This window comes from Arvicola amphibius, chromosome 7, assembly GCF_903992535.2.
Source record: "Arvicola amphibius chromosome 7, mArvAmp1.2, whole genome shotgun sequence".
In the NCBI taxonomy this organism is placed as follows: Eukaryota; Metazoa; Chordata; class Mammalia; order Rodentia; family Cricetidae; genus Arvicola; species Arvicola amphibius.
Genome location: NC_052053.1, coordinates 137,118,388 through 137,135,168, shown reverse-complemented (window position 1 = coordinate 137,135,168; position 16,781 = coordinate 137,118,388). Strand labels below are relative to the sequence as shown.

Sequence of the window (16,781 nt, the reverse complement as noted above, 5' to 3'; positions counted from 1 at the left end):
TTAGAGCAAATGTCACAGCTTGCCCCCTATGCAGGTGTCACACAGGAAAGTCTGGTATTCTGAGTCTCCTTTCCCTCTCCACTTGACTCTTTATCGGGGTCCAGATTAAAAAGTCCATTGGCCATTATCCACAGAAGATCCATGTGGGGATGTAGTCACATTGTGATGGCCCGGTCACCTGAGGCTGGTTCTCCACTTGGGCTTCTCCACTGCTTTTTTTGACTAAGGATCCTCAGTAAGTACATGTGTACCCTGGAGCTACCACAACATGGCTCTGCCTCATCCAACTGGGGCAAAGTCATACAAAAGCATCAGATAGAGAACTGGATTAGTGTTGTGGGCGGCATGGTGGTCCCCCAAATACGACACTCAGAGAGGAAAGCCATTTTTATGAGTTTTTCAAAGGCAAAACTAATCTACAATGATAAAGAGGATAGTGATTGTCTCTGGGAGAAGCCTGCATATTAACAGGGTGAGCTCCTCAGATCTGCACGGTTTGTCAAATGCAAGATTCATCTAAATAAAATTAAAGTAAAATAAAAGAATGAGGTCGTACTCCTTCTTCCCGAATGACTGGCTCACTGTGTCCATCCATCCAGTCTTTCAAAACGACTCGTGGTCTCTCACGAACGTGCACAGTGTTGAGCCATACTTATCCCTGAACACGAGGACGGGTGTATTCGGGGAGGCAAACTGTGAGGCTGAGCTGAAAGGATGTCCTGGCAGCCACTGCAAAGAGCACATGGGGGCAACTTGGCCCGCATAGGTCAGCACTCCCAGCCAAAGGGCACGGGTAGATGTGAACCTAGAGAGAAAGGGTTCCATTTCCATTTCAGAACGAGGCCATTGTGTGATCAAATCCCATTTCAGAAATATTTAAACTGTTGTGCCAGATACCCCTCAGGACCCTTCTGTCACGTTTGTGCCCTTGCGCCAAAACCTGTTACCGTCCCTGTGCTCCCCCACCCTCGCCACACACAGGATTGCCCGTTCCTCAGGAGGAGCTGGCAACACACACCTGTTATTGCCCTCCTGCAGCTGTGCCTCCAGGCTGGGGACGGGGCTCCGGCAAGTTGGGCAGTTGGGTTAATGGGCCTTTCCACCTCCTGGCACCAGTTTTTGAGTTGAATTCATAGATTTCCCCAGTCACTAGGTAGATAATACAGCAATCGTATAAAACAAAAAGTCAAACAATTCCGCTTGCTCTCACTTCTCTCCGTTCTGTTCTGATGATTGGGGAAGGATGAGGGAGGCCAGATGGGACCCCCTGCGACGGAAAGACACTCGTGAGACACCCAGACAGTCTTCTGAGGCCTGCCTCTCCCCAAGTTAGCAGCTGGGATACAGTGCCTCTCGGGATGGAAAGGTTGGCGGACTCTGTCACCATCTCATTTGTGAGATGAGGGGACCATGGGAATTCCAAGTTCCTTGTGTCTATCACATAAAGCAGGTTTGATTTCTAACAGGGTTACCCATGAGGATCTGATTTATATTGTTTTAAAAGACCCTTGGATTCTCCATACAAAGGAATTCGCTAAGTAAGAGCGGGGAGCCTTTGATTTTTATTTATGCCAGGCTGGCAGAGAGTGTAGACACTGATCTGGTCCTGCTGGAGATGAGGAGAGGCAACCATTTTCATTGTGTTGGAGCCAGCAGACACTAATTGATGTGTTGGTTCACACTGGGCGGGTTGGCTCCTTTCTTCCCCCTTTCTTCTCTCTAGCACAGAGGAATGGCACAAAGCTTCCCTGGCTTTTTTCCTTGTAAGCTTGGGTTTGAGGCAAGCCCTGCTCCTGCCACCGCAATACAACACAAGTGGCCTCTCCCGGCTCAGGATCCCACCAGCACTTATGCTAATGTGGGCACATTATGGTAACAAGTACCTAATAATAGAGGGAAATCTAATTCCAACAGCGGCAGCTTCTCACTGGAGAAGAGCCATCCTCCTTCCGAGGACTGGAGCCGTTTGTATGGGAGGGTGGCAGGGAGCCAGCGCACTTGCCTCCTGAATTTCCTTCCCCTCCCTTTATTCACGTCTATAATTGAGCCTTTGTAAGCAAGGGGTGTAAAGGAGCTAAACTTGGAGCCGATTTCAGGGGGCAATGAGGGCTCTGGAGGCCAGTTTCACCTCATGTTCTTCACGTCAACCAAGAAGTTCTTGGCCCTGATCTGGGGAGGGGGAGCCAAGCTTGCCATTTCTGCCAGTTTAAGTCGGTACTAGAAGCATGTCGGGAAGACCCGAGGTGAGAGAGGATCAGTGGGCAGGGGACATAGGCCTTTTTGAATTCACTGGTTTCCTAAGTTGGTTTGTAAACAGGCAGTGGGGCAAGAAATCACACCCCGGAGAGCAGCGGCGGGTGGGGATGCTGAGGCATCATGGGAGATCTGGGTCTGCACGTCTGTGACCCCACCCCCGCCCCGTTGCACCCAGCACCAGCCAAGCCTCCCCCAGCCCCCAGCGTCCTGCTGCACCCAGGACCCGTCGCGCCCTACCCGCCCCCCCCCACCGCCCGTTGCACCCAGCACCCGCCGCCGCACTCCTCCACCGCCCGCTGCACCCAGCGCCCAGCTTAGCCATGTTAGAACTTAAAAGGGTCAGCCTCACACTACAGTCCACGTGGCCAAGGTGCCAAACCAGTGGACACTTCCCAACTCCTGTCCCAGAGCACAAAGTATCCTCACAGGTGGCGTTTGGTTACCTGGGTCTGTGGCTTCTCCGTCGAAGACAGTATTCATCTGGACAGATTGCTAAGGAAGAGAGATTGCTTCAGGCACAATGCTGCCGATGTCCCTGGGCAAGGCCACCCACCCACCCTCACGGTTGCGCTCCTTGCTCGTTGCTTCTTTCGCTATTTCGTTTTATTCGTTTATCACTTTTTTTTTTTTCCAGACCAGGTTAGTCTTGAGCTGGGTGTGTAGCCACGTCTGCTCTTAACCCCTTGCTCTTGCTGACTGCTGGGACTGCAGGCATTTACACCTGGCTTTTTCCGGCTCAAGCTTTGGGATTGAGCCACAAGTTAGGGACACCACCGTGACCCAGGTAGCTGTCTGTCTCACGGGCTATGATGAAGACACAAGGCTATGATAGCAGAGGTGGCGGATGCTACGGGACACAGGCAGTGAGCAGTTAACCCAGACCTGAGGGTTAGAAAAGAGTCCTGAGAAGATGCTGTTTAAACTGTGTTGGAAGTGAGAGTCAAAATGCTAAGTGCCCTGGGCTAAGACAGCATCTCAGAACACCACCTTCAGGCAGACAAGGAAGCAGGTCCACAGGAGCGCTTACCTTGGGCCCTGGCACCCCAGCCAGGCAATTCTTACCTTCAGCTACCCACCTCGCCCCCAAAGCCAACAGTGCTGCAGCTAACTTCCCTAGGGCCCACCCTCCATGATCGGTATTCTATGCTATTCTCCAGAGATGAGCTCTGCAGAATGTGCCTGTCCCCAACCCATGGACAGCTTTTCACCACCAGACACCCTAAGAAAAAGGACAAAATCAAGATCCTCAGCATGTTAGCAGGAAGCTATTCAGAGCACAGTGGGGCTTTCCAGTGTGGCCTCTTCCTTACCAGTGCCACCTGGCCACTTCCCCCACCTCTCGGATGCTGAAGAGACGCAGTGAGAATTGCATGTGTTTCATATACTAGATGGTCATCTAAGAAGCCCCATGTTTGATGTTATGAGGATTTACTTATTTAATAGATCAACGTGGCACAGTTTTAAGACCGTCTATGAGTTCATCCCCCGGCACCCTAGGTGTTCCTTTTAGGTGACAAGACCTTGGAAGCCCAGGGCTATTCCTTTCTCTCAATAGCAGACAAACCAGAGAGTAGATGCACTAAGATGTTAAGTGTAAAGTGAAGATCTGCCTTTAGAGCCACTGACCCCTCAAGAGGCATACTTACCAAAGGTAGTGTCTTACATCATAATTAAGGTTAATCAAGGGGAAACAGAGGAAATCAGGGAAGGTATCAAGTTTTAGCTCTTCCCAGTGAGTGTATCAGGCTCAATAAGAGAAAGCCAAAGAGAGTAAGAAGAGTGTTCTGATCAAATGAGAAGCCCCCACAGGCTTCTGTGTTTGATTACTTGGTCCTCACTTGGCAGAGCTGTTTGGGAAGGATGAGGGGGTGTGGCCTTGTTGGCAGAGCGGTATCACTGGGCGTCAAAAGCCCATCCATTCCCTTCCTCCTTCTCTCTCTCTCCCTCGTGGCTGTGTCTGAAGATGTAAGTTCTCAGCTACTGCTCCAGTGTTATGGTTGCTCGCCTGCTGCCATGCTCCCCACCGTGATGGTCATGGACTTGAATCCTCTGAACTGTGAGCTCCAGATAAACCCCTTGAAGTTGCCTTGGTGTTGTATCATAGTGATAGTGAATTAAGACTGTGAGGATGTGGTTCTAGCCAGGATGAGCACTTCACATAGGGAGACATCTGGTTGTATTCAAGAGATTTCCCCAGCCATTGTCTTAGGGTGGGTGTCCTCCTTCCCATTTCATGGTGAGGAATCTAAGGCTCCCAAAGGCTTGGGTGTCCTCAGGGTTATGTGGCTAAGGGGCAGGTAGTGCCAAACCCAGATGCAAGCTGTGCACTGTCTCTACCACTCCCATGCAAGGTTGTGGAAAAGTCAGGAAAAATTAAATCCTGTGGAATACTGCAGCACCAGCTCTGCCTTTAGGCTCCACTCCCCCAGGGCACACTTGTGGAGAGCTGGGATGGATAATAAACACCACTACTCCATATTTATGAAACCCAGAGCAAATGCATCTGCAGACATGCTCAGTGAGGGAAGGAATCCTATCAGGAGCTGGCCATGCAGCGAGCTGTGTCAGTGGTGAGATGTATGAGCCTCTCCCAGAAGGCAGCAATGCAGCTCCAGAGCCTGGGCTCTGTGTGGAGCAGAGACAGGACACCACCACCCAGCACCCAGGCGAGGTTGCGGTGGCTGACCACACTCACCACCACGGCCTCCTTCTTCACAGTCTTCCTGTCTGCAGGGAAAAGATCAGGACAGCATTGCAGCCTCTTAGATGCTACCCGACCTAAAGTCCCGCCCCACAGTGGGATTCCCCAACAGGCTTTGATTTCGGCCTTATAGACAACACAGCAGAGGACTTTTCCCCTGCAGACGACCTGTTCAATAACAGCTTTTAGTTTTCTTAGAAAACTACACACTTATGCACAGCACACAATTTAATTTTTAAAATGTTTCCCAGATTATTAATACGGGTCCTAGCAAGTTAGCTCCCAAATGGATTTAAAGATAAGAAAAAAAGATTTTGTGTTTATAACAAGGGATTTTTGACATTAATTCCCTATATCCTGGTTAAAAAGTAACTGAGTTTGGGGCTGGAGAGATGGCTCAGTGGTAAGAGCATGTGTTGCTCACGCAAAAGACCAGGTTCAATTCCCAGCACCCGCATGGTAGTTCACGACCATCCATTACTTCAGTTCCAGGGACTCCAGTGTCCTTTTCTGGCCTCTGAGGGCATCGAGCATGCATACAGTGCACCTATACACATGCAGGGCAACCATCACACATAATAAAATAAAGAGATCTGTTTAAAAAGAACAGGATTGGAGCCAATGTATGACATTTCCATAGAGATGCTTCTCTCTGTGTGATCAATAACCATTATAGGCAAAATCTGAACCCTGCTATTTATGCTTTGTACATATAACACACCTCCATGGGCAGAGTGACCTAAGCAAACATTGCTTAAAATGCATGGAATTTCCAATGTTATGTCCTATCTCTCCCCATAGATTGCAGTAGCCTTAAGGTGACAACTCTTGGCGAGGATTGGAATGAGACAGATCTCTCCTTGGACCGGAGGTTCTCAGTAGATCTTGCTCAATTTAGCAATTAATTAGTTGGACCTAATGAATTTTGTGGAAAAAAATGATCAAATCCTTTACAATCTGAGAATAAAGTGTCACTGCTTCTTCAGAGGTGACACTTGTTCAAGACAGAGCGCTCACGGTCCTTAGGAGCTGTCACCCTGTCTGCGGGCAGCAGGCAGGAAGTGCTGGATTTGTGTAGCACACGGAGAGGTCCCTACTGTGGATAGAGTGGTTTCCATAGAGACGCACCTAGATCACTAAACTGGGTTGAGAAGATGCACATGTGCAGAAAACAGGCAAGGCCAAATGAGTGGGTACCCTGTGCCCTGACCTTCCCTGCTCCAGCATAGATGCCCTCTGCTTCCTCATTTAAGACATGGTTATTCCCCGACTAAACCCAAATTTAAGCCTTTTATGGTATAACAAGAGCAAGCACTGAACAGCAAACAAACCAAGAGAGCATGCAGTGTACATACCTTCCTTCTTTGTCCTGTGGGGGAAAAGGATGAGCATTAGTCGACTGGAAAGTATTCCACACAAATGTGCACACGCGGTAACATGGACTCTGCACACATGTAACACAGGGACTGGGTTCCTTGGGATTCAGGGACTACGGTTTGAAAACAAGCTGGGGATGGGGGTCAAAAGTTTTGACTACCAGCTCCGCTCTAAACCACAGTTTGGCAAGGGATAGCCTGGAATTATAGAGGGTCTAGGAGTTTGAAGCTCTTGTTTCATACAACTCCAGGGAATACGGTGACTCCAAGGAAGGCAGAACCAGCCCAGGAGACCACCAGCTCATTCTTTGCCCGTTCTTCTCCCCAGTAGCCATGAGAGCCCAGAACTTGGCTCACAGCAGATGGTTGGAGGGCGACAATTAACTTCCATTTCCTGTAACACAGAAGAGCTGGACTGGGTCTCTAATGCTCTTCTCCTACAACCTTGGATTCAATGATTCTAACTATTCCTCACTATTTGATAAGTGTTGGCTGTCACATGGTGCAACTAACTTTCAGACACTACAAGTCTGGGTCTGAGTCTGAATTTCTAGCTGTTTTCTCTTGTAGCTTGGGCCATGCTGAAAACTTGATGTAGAATCTGAGTAGGAACAACCAGGTTCAAGGTACATATTTACCATTTTACCATTTAGTTATAATTTGCAGTGTCTACCTCTCTCTGTCTTTCTTCTTCTTCTTTTTTTGGGTTTTCTGAAACAGGGTTTCTCTGCGTAGCCTTGGCTATCCTGGAACTTGCTCTGCAACTCTGTAGACCAGGCTGGCCTCTAACTCACAGAGATCCACCTACCTCTGCCTCCTGAGTGCTGGGACTAGAGGCCTGTGGCTTACATTCTTTAAGAATGTCTACCCAAATCTCAATGTGACACCATCATCCTTAGGTGCTTAAATATGACACCTTTAGAAACAGGGTGGGTTTTTTTCTGTTTTTCTCAAAGTCAATTTGTAACTAGAATACAAACAAAGATGTCTTCATAAATTTCAGCAGATGCTCAAGGATTTCTTGCCTGAAGTCTAGGTTGTCAAGAGTACAAATTCCCCCAATATTTACGGTGGAATGTGATGCACATCTTTAAGCTAAAGACTTTCTTTTATGGCATCTTGCATACCGACACTCAAAATTACTTGATGGTTATAGCTATTATTCAAATACTCTTAAGAGGCATTGGAGTCTAACCACTCATCCCTTTTTGTTGCTGAGAGGTCCTGAAAGTCAGTGCATCCAGCTCCCAGGACGTTTGGTCATCCGGTTAAATTTGGGGTCTAGAATTCTCAGCTCCCTGGGTCTCCGCTATGAAGTTAACACTGTGGCAACTTTAAAACATCTTTACTGGGGTCGGGAACACTACCCAGTGATCTCTCTGTTTATGTTGGTTGGCTTTACAGAGAAGGTCACTGATGTCAAGAGAGTTCTCCTGTGCCCAAATTCAGGTGCCCAGAGAGTGACAGAGCGCAGGTTTGAACCTGAAACTTGAGCAGTGCCCAAAACCAGGTTCACAGCTGTTGAGCTCTGGCTATGGGAGCTACTGAGAATGAACCTAGTCCTAGAAGTCTGTGGCACACTGAGCGAGTGTGAGCAGGGAGGAGAGAAACCTGGCATGCCAACAATGTGTTTCCAAGAGGCAAGAGGGTGGGAGATGAGGTCTAACGCCATAAAGACCTAAGGGAGTCATGGGTACCCAAAGCTCAATTTCCTAATCTGCTTTTCATTGTTGCTGCTTCCTTGAATTTCATGCCTGCTCATAGGTACCCCTCCAAGAAGAGCAAATTTATTCCACTGCTACACACAATGGGGCTCCATCCAGGGCAAGGTCACTAGGAGGCTGATAGTCCACTTTCTCCAGATCTCACCAGGGCCAGGGTAAATTGCCAGAGGAAGTCAAAGAGCCAGCCATTGCCCTGGCCCCACAGGTGACAGAGTGGGTACCCCAGGCCCAAGAGCAGCTGGAATTCCTTCCCTTCATCTCCTAGTCTCTCCTTGAAGCCCCGTACCCTGCTCTGTACAACAAACAAACAAAAAGACAAACAAACAAACAAACAAAGAACAAGGAGAGCCCCCCAGCCCACCAGAACTTACGGGTGTTTCTTGTCCTTCCTGGTCATGGAGGAACAATGTCTGTAGATGGCTTTGGCCAGCAGAACCATCAGGGACCCCAGCAGCCCCACAAGCATCAGGGCGCCCACAGTGATGATGAATGGCACGTACCATGCTGATGAAGAGTATCTGTTTTCCCTGAGGATCTGGTAGGTGATCCTGGGCTTGAGGACAGAGGGGGAGAATGAGCAGGGTGGGAGCATCTTTGACATTCAGCATCCTGTGTGTGATGTTTAGGCTGCTCAGCTCCTGTCCTGCAAGGGCGGACATTTGTGTGCTCCTAGTTCCTGCTACTCCCTCCCCTTGTTTACCTTCCTTCCACTGGATCAAAACCCAGAACAATTAGTGAACTACAGATCAGTTCCTGACTGCAGCGCACTGACTGTCTCTTCCCCCTCCTCAGAGCCGAAATGGTCCACTAGCTACTTCTCATCCACAGCTCAGCACAATCCAGGGACTAATTTAGCCATTGTCTCTCGCTGGGAAGGAAGGAGCCATGAAAGCTGTTTTTTTGTTGTTGTGTTTTTTGTTTCTAACACCTTGTAGGCTTTTCGGTGTTCACTCGACACAGCCGCCACTGCCAGATGAGTGGGCTGTGATCACAGGGAGACTTCAAGTTCTGCTTCCTAGAGTGGGAGACAGATAACAAGTCATAGAGATCTCAGAATTGGAAATGTCACGGTGGGTTATGCCGTAAACCTAAGAGACTTAGCAATTTCTTCCTAAGGATAAGTCTGCCAGCTCATCCCGTAGTGAAAGTCCCTAGGGTTTGTTATGGTTTGAGTGTGACATCCACGCAGGGTCAGTGAGTAAAAGAGCGTATTGCCAAGCCTGCTGGCCTAGGGTTGATGCCTAGATCTTACCTGGTACGAGGATGACACAGACGCATACAGGTTGTCGTCTGACTTCCATAGGTGAGCTGTGGTACACATGTGGGGCACATACACACATATGCACACACACATGCATGACACACACATACACATGCACACACACATACACATGCACACACACACATGCACACACACCACACACATGCACACGCACGCACGTGCACGCACACACATTTACACACACATGCACACACACATGCATGCACACACACATACACACACACATGCACACATACAATCTCCAACCAACCAAGCTAATGGCCATAAAAACCTCAAAAGGAGAGCCAGGAGAGACGGATAGTTGTTAAGAGCACTCACTGCTTTGAAGAGGGGCCCAGGTTTGGTTCCCAGCACCCACATCAGGTGATCACAGCCACCTGTGACTCCAGTTCCAGGGAGCCCAAAGCCCTCCTCTGGCCTTGGCGGGCATCTGCATGCATGTGGTGCACACGTGGACACGGAGGCATATACACATGAGCACATATGAAACATTCAGGAAGCTTTAGTTGGATAACTTAAAAACGAAGCCCACGGGCTCATGTGTTGTTGCCCCCCATGATGGTGGCACTATTTTGTGAGCTTCTGGAAATTTGAGGAGCTGAGGCCTAGCTACAGGGTCACTGAGCATGCCTGGTTATTCCTGGCTTGTGGTCCCCTCCCACCTCTCTGTTTCTTGTAAAGCATGACATGAGGGGCCTCCTCCACCACATTCAAATGCACATAGCAAGGCATCAAAGTCGAAGTCTTTGTTCTCCTTAAGTTGCTCTGTCTGGCATTCTGGATGCTGCTATGCAAAAGAAAGCCACACAGGACTACCTCGGTCTCTACTTTTTTTTCAAGACAAGGTATCTCTGTGTAGCCTGGGTTGTCCTGAAATTTGCTCCGTAGACCAGGTTAGCCTCAAACTCTTAGAGATTCTCCTGCCTCTGCTGCCTGAGTGTTGGGATTAAAGCTGTATGCTACCACTGCCACCCAGCTCACTGGGGTCCACTGACTGCAGTAACAGAGGGGTAAACATCACAGTGATTAGCAACACCCTGAGAAGCAGATGACCACCTCATTCATAGACAGTTTTCTATGAGGAGGGGAATGTGGGAGGAGGCGGGGAGGAGAAGAGGGGGAAGTACACCCTTTTTGCAATGATGTTCCTCTTTACCCTCCAGTGCCCCTCCCTGCCCTGCTCCCCCTCAGCCTCTACTCTGCTCTCCCTCAGCCTCCCTGCCCTCCTCCCCCTCAGCCTCTGCCCTGCTCTCCCTCAGCCTCCCTGCCCTCCTCTCCCTCAGCCTCTGCCCTCCTCTCCCTCAGCCTCTGCCCTCCTCTCCCTCAGCCCCTCTGCCCTGCTCTCCCTCATCATAGGCCCATAGCCTATGGTTTTGGAAACTATGAGCTAAAACCTTTTGCAACTGGAGCATACTCCAGGTGTTTTCCCACAGTGGAAGGGTCTTTACCACAATGGCCACAGCCGCGCACTGACATGTTCCTCTCTAGTGTGAGAATCAGCGACTCATGAGCCAATCCAGCCTTTTACACAGATTTCTGTCTGCTAATCAAGCGTCATTCCAAATAAATGCCCCACACTTCAGGGTCAAGGGTTCCATTGCTATAAACACCAGGCTATGGCTGGAGATTACAGGTCCCCGGATCCTTACCCTGGGTACTGTGGTGACGGTCGAGGTTGGGTGAGGAGTGACTTTAACACTGAGTGTCACTGTCCCTGTTTCAACAAGAGCCTCAGCTTTTGTCCTGCCAGACAGCAGGTTGTCATCAGTAATGTAGACGAGCAGCTTGTACTCCCAGATCTCATCGAGGCCACCAGCATAGTCGAAGGGGGATGCCAGCAGCAAGCGTGTGATGTTCGAGCCAGCACTGGGAGAGAGGGCGAAATGGCTGTTGACGTTGCCTAGTGAGATTTGACCCAAGAGAGTTGGTCAAAAAGAGAAAAAAAGATAAAATAAAGGTAAGAAGAAATCACATTAGTTTTATTTCCTCAAATGTCCACACTTTGTTTTTTATGCAACCAGGTTGGAGCTGTGATATCCTGCAAGTGAGGATGGAAAGAGAACTTCAGCACCCCTGTCCTAGGGCCACCAGGAAGAGAGCTAGGCATCCTGGTACATCCTCTGTCTAGGGCCACAAGGAAGAGAGCTAGGCATCCTGGCACATCCTGAGAACCCAGCACCTCTGTCTAGAACCACCAGGAAGAGAGCTAGGTATCCTGGCACATCCTGAGAACCCAGCACCTCTGTCTAGAACCACCAGGAAGAGAGCTAGGCATCCTGGTACATCCTGAGAACCCAGCACCCCTGTCTAGGGCCACCAGGAAGAGAGCTAGGCATCCTGGTACATCCTGAGAACCCAGCACCCCTGTCTAGGGCCACCAGGAAGAGAGCTAGGCATCCTGGTACATCCTGAGAACCCAGCACCCCTGTCTTAGGGCCACCAGGAAGAGAGTTAAGCATCCTGGTACGTCCTGAGCACCCAGCACCCCTGTCCTAGGGCCACTAGGAAGAGAGCTAGGCATCCTGGTACGTCCTGATCATCTGGCAGCTGATATTTATTTATGGCAATGTAGGCACATGTAGATGTCTGCTGAGGCCAGTGTGTCTGGGGTGAGCTGCACCCCAGCCGTGGGCCAGGTTCACCCCATGCCTCTGTGGAGCTATTTGGCATCACTGGTGACAGGAAATCTCAAAGTCCCCTAAAGGAAGGCACCTCCTGAAGTTGCAAGGACTTCAGGCCCAGGTCCTTGGGAATTCTCCCCATCTGCCTTCTACACACACACACACACACACAGTGAGACACACACGCAGACACATATGCAGATACAGAGAAACACACACAGACACAGACACACATAGACACATATACACAGACACGCAAATACACACAGGTACATAGACACACACAGATACACCCACATACACACATATACATAGACACACAGACACACACATATACACACACAGAGACAGACACACAAACACACACAGACAGACATACACACAGACAGACACACAGACACACACACAGATACACACACAGATACACACATACACACACACAGAGACTGACATACAGACACACACAGAGACAGACACACAGACACACACAGAGACAGACACACAGACACAGACAGAGACATACACACAGACACGAACACACACACAGATACACCCACAGGCACACACAGACACATAGAGACACACACACACACACACACAGTGCTGTTGGGGGCCCATAACTTGACGCTCCAGGCTCCTGGGGCAGGGAGGCTAGGAGCCCAACTATGACTCTTGCTTGTCCTCTGCTGTCTCCAGACTCACTGCTGACTGAGATGCAATAAATGGAGCAGATGATGCAGTTTTTATCCCCTCAGCAGCAAAGGGCTCAGAAGGTCCTCAGGACTCTCAGTACGGATTATTTCCTCTCAGCAGCTGTGCTCTCCAGGCAGCTCTGCCCCTGGGTTTTGTGGCAAGGCGGTTCAGAGGCTTCCCACTGCTCTGCCAGACTCAGCAGGCGGCCGAGATGGATTTTCACGTTTTCCTGCGGAATTGCTCTGCATGTTTGGGTTTAAATCTCTGGCCCCAGCACCTCATTAGATGAGCTATTCTGGTTTTGTTTCCACCGAGAGGTGATCTTTTCCCCTCCTTCCCACAACGGCATATTTTTACAGGGAGGAGATGAATGGAGCAGGAGACTATTCCCGAGGACACGTTTCAAAATGCATTTAATCTATTCTTATCCTGAGAGAGGCCCGGGATTCCCTTCCCCCATGACAGGTTCTTCAGGAGAAGAGAACTAAAATAAATTTTAAAAATTACACTCATGATTTTCTGGGAATTTGGGGAGAGTAATCCATTAGAAGGATTTATACTTCCTGGGGCCTTGGAACAGCCATGTGGGCGTAAGTCTGGTTGTGGGGGGTTTCTAGGAGAACTAGGTGGGGCAGAGAAGCGGATGGAGCACCGGGAAACACAGGGACCCTTGTATACCTCAGCCCTCCTTCCTCACGCACCCACGCTGTGCCCACATCAGTGTATGAGCCACAACCCACTGTCCTGTCCCTGCCTGAATGGCCCAGAACTGTTGATACCAAGTACAGTACCTGAGCCAATGGAGTATCGGAAAGATCTGGGGCTAGAATCCAGGTCGGTACACGTCAATTTGAAATTCTGAATGTTTGTGCCGACTTTCAGATCCACTGGGATGGCCATGAAGTAAAAATTTGGGGTACATATTGGCTTTTCATCATTTTCTCCAAGGATGTTTATGGTAACCTAGAAGAGCCGGAAGGTAATTAAAATGTTTCTACATTTTATTCAGTGTGTGTGTGTGTGTGTGTGTGTGTGTGTGCTGTGTGGGCAGCTTGTGGTTGCCAATTCTTTCCTTTCACCGTGGGGATCCCAGGGGTCAAACCAAGTGTTCCGGTTTGGCAGCAAGTGCCTTTACCTACCGAGCCATGCTACTGGCCCCAGTTACTCTTAAGAGCTAAAGTGTAGTGAGCACGCACTGTGTGGGATTCGCAGTCTGCACGAGATCACTGATCCAGCCGCATGTGTGAATGAGAATAATGTGATAGCTCCCACCCACAGGTGAGAACAGGTGGCCTAGAGCCAGCAGGTGATTGACACAACCCCTACTTAGGGGCAGGCTAAGCTTTCAGGGTCCTTCTGTCTCACTCCGAACCCTGTTACTGCTGTTAGTATCTCTGTTGTGTGTACTCATGTGCAGGTGTATGTGTGTGTGCATGTAGATATCATTCTTCAACATACATGCTCCCAAAGACAATGCCAGATTCTTTCCACAACGGCCATGGACTTATGGGAACCCATGTATTTACTTAGGCACTGTGCCCTGGGAACCTGAAACTAGTGTCTCATTTTGGTGTTTGTCACAACGGTTCTCAAGCCTGGATCCACTTTCTTGGGCCTACTTGGGGGACCCAGGCACTTTCCGTTATGTTCCTCAGCTGATGATACTAGGCAGCCAGGTCTAAGACACAAGGCAATGGAGTTGAAGCTCTGGTTTTGCCAGGGTCTCACCTGTAGCCTGGGCAGTTATAACTACTCTGAGTTCTCAGCTGACTCTCCCCAAGCCAGGCCGGCAACTCATCACCTGGTGAACCAACTGCGATTCCTGCCAGCGCAGGCTCCCTCAGTGTCAGTCCTGAAAGGGACCTGCGTGATCGTTTTGGCTCGTCACCCTTTCTAAAGGCTTATGAAATTTGAGTCATATTCATTCTGCCTTGGAAATTTAGGGATTTCAGCTATTTCTGAGACCGGGAATAAATTGAAATGTTCACTCTAGTTAGCTCCCAGAGTGGAGTCCATTCATTATTTTTCTCTTTAAAAAAATGAAAGAAAAAAAAATACAACCTAACAAACACCACAATTATCTCCAACTCTCCTGACCAGCTATTCGTAACCTCATGCTTCGCTGAGAACTTCATCCCATTAATTCAGAGCAAGTCGCCAGAGGAAGCGAACGACTTGGACACTGGTTTATCACGTGACTTTCCGCAGACCTAGGGTCATAGAGATAAGCCTGGCCAGGAGCGTGACTAAGAAATGAATTCATTCTCCTCCCTGCACGCCGTTGCTGTCCCTACCACGCAGCTGCCAGCCAAGCCTCTTCCCTCAAGCCTTTTCGCTTCACTAATGGATCTTCATGGCTCACATGAAGCCCTCGGGTCCTCCCGGCTCATCCACCAGACCCTCAGCGAGAGGCTTGTGTGCAGCGAGGTGCCCCTGAGAAACGTGCCGGGTGTGGTATGGGAACTCAGGTCCCACAGACTGTGCCCTGAGAATCGGCATTCAGTGAAGAGTCTCAGCATGGAACACTGAGCTGCAACGTCGCGGCAGGCATCTGCAAACAGACCTGGATCCCTCACAGGTCCATGTGCCAAAGGCTTGTGCCCAGTCTGGCACCGCCGTGGAGTGCAGGACCTATGGGAGGCAGCGTCTCGTGGGAGGTTCACAGGTCATTAGGGGCCACTCTCAGAAGCACTATGGGACCCTGGCCTGTCTTCTCCTTGCTTCTTGACTCTGCATATCTGAGTGGGAATTGTCTAAAACACATATTACTGTCAGGCAGTGGTGTTTTTTGTTTTTGTTTTTTTTGTTTTTGTTGTTGTTTGTTTGTTTGTTTGTTTTGAGACGGGGGGGGGGTGGAGGGTGTTTCTGTAGCTTTGGAGCCTGTCCTGGAACTAGCTCTTGTAGACCAATTGGCCTTGAAATCACAGAGATTCTCCTGCCTCAGCCTCCCGAGTACTGGGATTAAAGGCATGCACCACTGCCCGGCTGGCACAGGCCTTTTCTCCCCCCCCCCCCAGGCAGAGACAGGTGGATCTCTGAGTTCAAGGCCAGCCTGCTACACAGAGTGAGTTCTGGGGCAGTCAGGGCGATTACACAGAGAACCCCTGTCTCAATAAACCAAACCAAACAAGCAAACAACCCCTCAAACCCCAAGAACCAGGAGACAAGGTCCTGCTCTTTACTTCCTCAGTAGCTAGAGTCAGCGATTGTACCACTGTGGCACAAGGTTGAGTCACAACATCCTGTAATATCTGCCCCATCTGGTGAGCACGGGGATGGGGCAGAAACAGGCAAGACTGCTTCAGGAAGAGATTAAGAGCTACAAAACCAACCCACCTTGGCAGCTTGCCACTTACCACCAACCCATAGAAGACAAAGAAAGATTTACAGGGCACCAGGAGGGTATTTGTCCCACAAAGTGGCTTTGTGGGTTCAGCAGACACGCCAGCGTCTTGCCATCAGTATTAGAGCCTCAAAGAAAGTTGTGATCTTTATGTCCTGGGAACTACTCCCTCATTGCCCCATCTTGCTGTAGCCACATGCTGAGAGGGCCAGGGCCAGCCTGAGCCAACCAGCTGGGGCGGGGGGGGGGGGGGGGGGGTGAGATGTAGAGACCCGACAGCCCCAACTCACAGTGGCTGAGCTTGTGTCCTCGCCGTTGGAGGCCTCGACCGTGAGAGTGTAGACCGCAGTGGTTTCGTGGTCAGCTTTAGTTACTAGCTGGAGTTCTCCTGTCTTGGGATTAATCCAAAATATGTTTGGGTGCCGGAGGCTGGCCCCTCCGCTGTATATGGAATACACCACGCTCCTCTGGGGGAAGTCTGCGTCAGTGGCTCGCAAGCGCCCAATGCGGGTTCTAGCTGCAGGAATAGAGAATGATTAATACCAACTTGAGGGGGAGGCATCCTCACTGCCATACCCAGACTTTTGGAGGCTTCCTAGTTGTCAGAAGCCTGTATATCTTAAATATTCAATTCTATTAAATTCAAGTAATGCAAACAAGCACCCAGCGAGTAAAAGGGCCAGTAGTCCAAGCCGGGCTAGAGGTGGGAGAGGGAATTCACACCCTAGAAGCTCAAAGGCAGCCATTACACCACCCCCATAAATGATGAGAACCAGCACGTATAT

At 49.8% G+C, this 16,781-nt stretch overlaps 1 protein-coding gene across 1 annotated transcript in view; it reads right to left on the bottom strand.

Moving 5' to 3' along the window:
* Positions 1-372: 372 nt before the first annotated feature.
* Cdhr3 (cadherin related family member 3) overlaps positions 373-16,781 on the bottom strand; it is a 62,126-nt gene continuing 45,717 nt past the window's right edge. The window contains exons 13-21 of the mRNA XM_038337842.2: positions 16,287-16,513; positions 13,445-13,616; positions 10,989-11,239; positions 8,429-8,610; positions 6,313-6,326; positions 4,952-4,983; positions 2,700-2,748; positions 1,019-1,149; positions 373-805 (exon numbers count right to left, since the gene is read on the bottom strand). Of these exons, the coding sequence (XP_038193770.1) occupies positions 1,022-1,149; positions 2,700-2,748; positions 4,952-4,983; positions 6,313-6,326; positions 8,429-8,610; positions 10,989-11,239; positions 13,445-13,616; positions 16,287-16,513 (1,055 nt within the window). The 3' untranslated portion in view covers positions 373-805; positions 1,019-1,021. The remainder of the gene's footprint in view (positions 806-1,018; positions 1,150-2,699; positions 2,749-4,951; positions 4,984-6,312; positions 6,327-8,428; positions 8,611-10,988; positions 11,240-13,444; positions 13,617-16,286; positions 16,514-16,781) is intronic.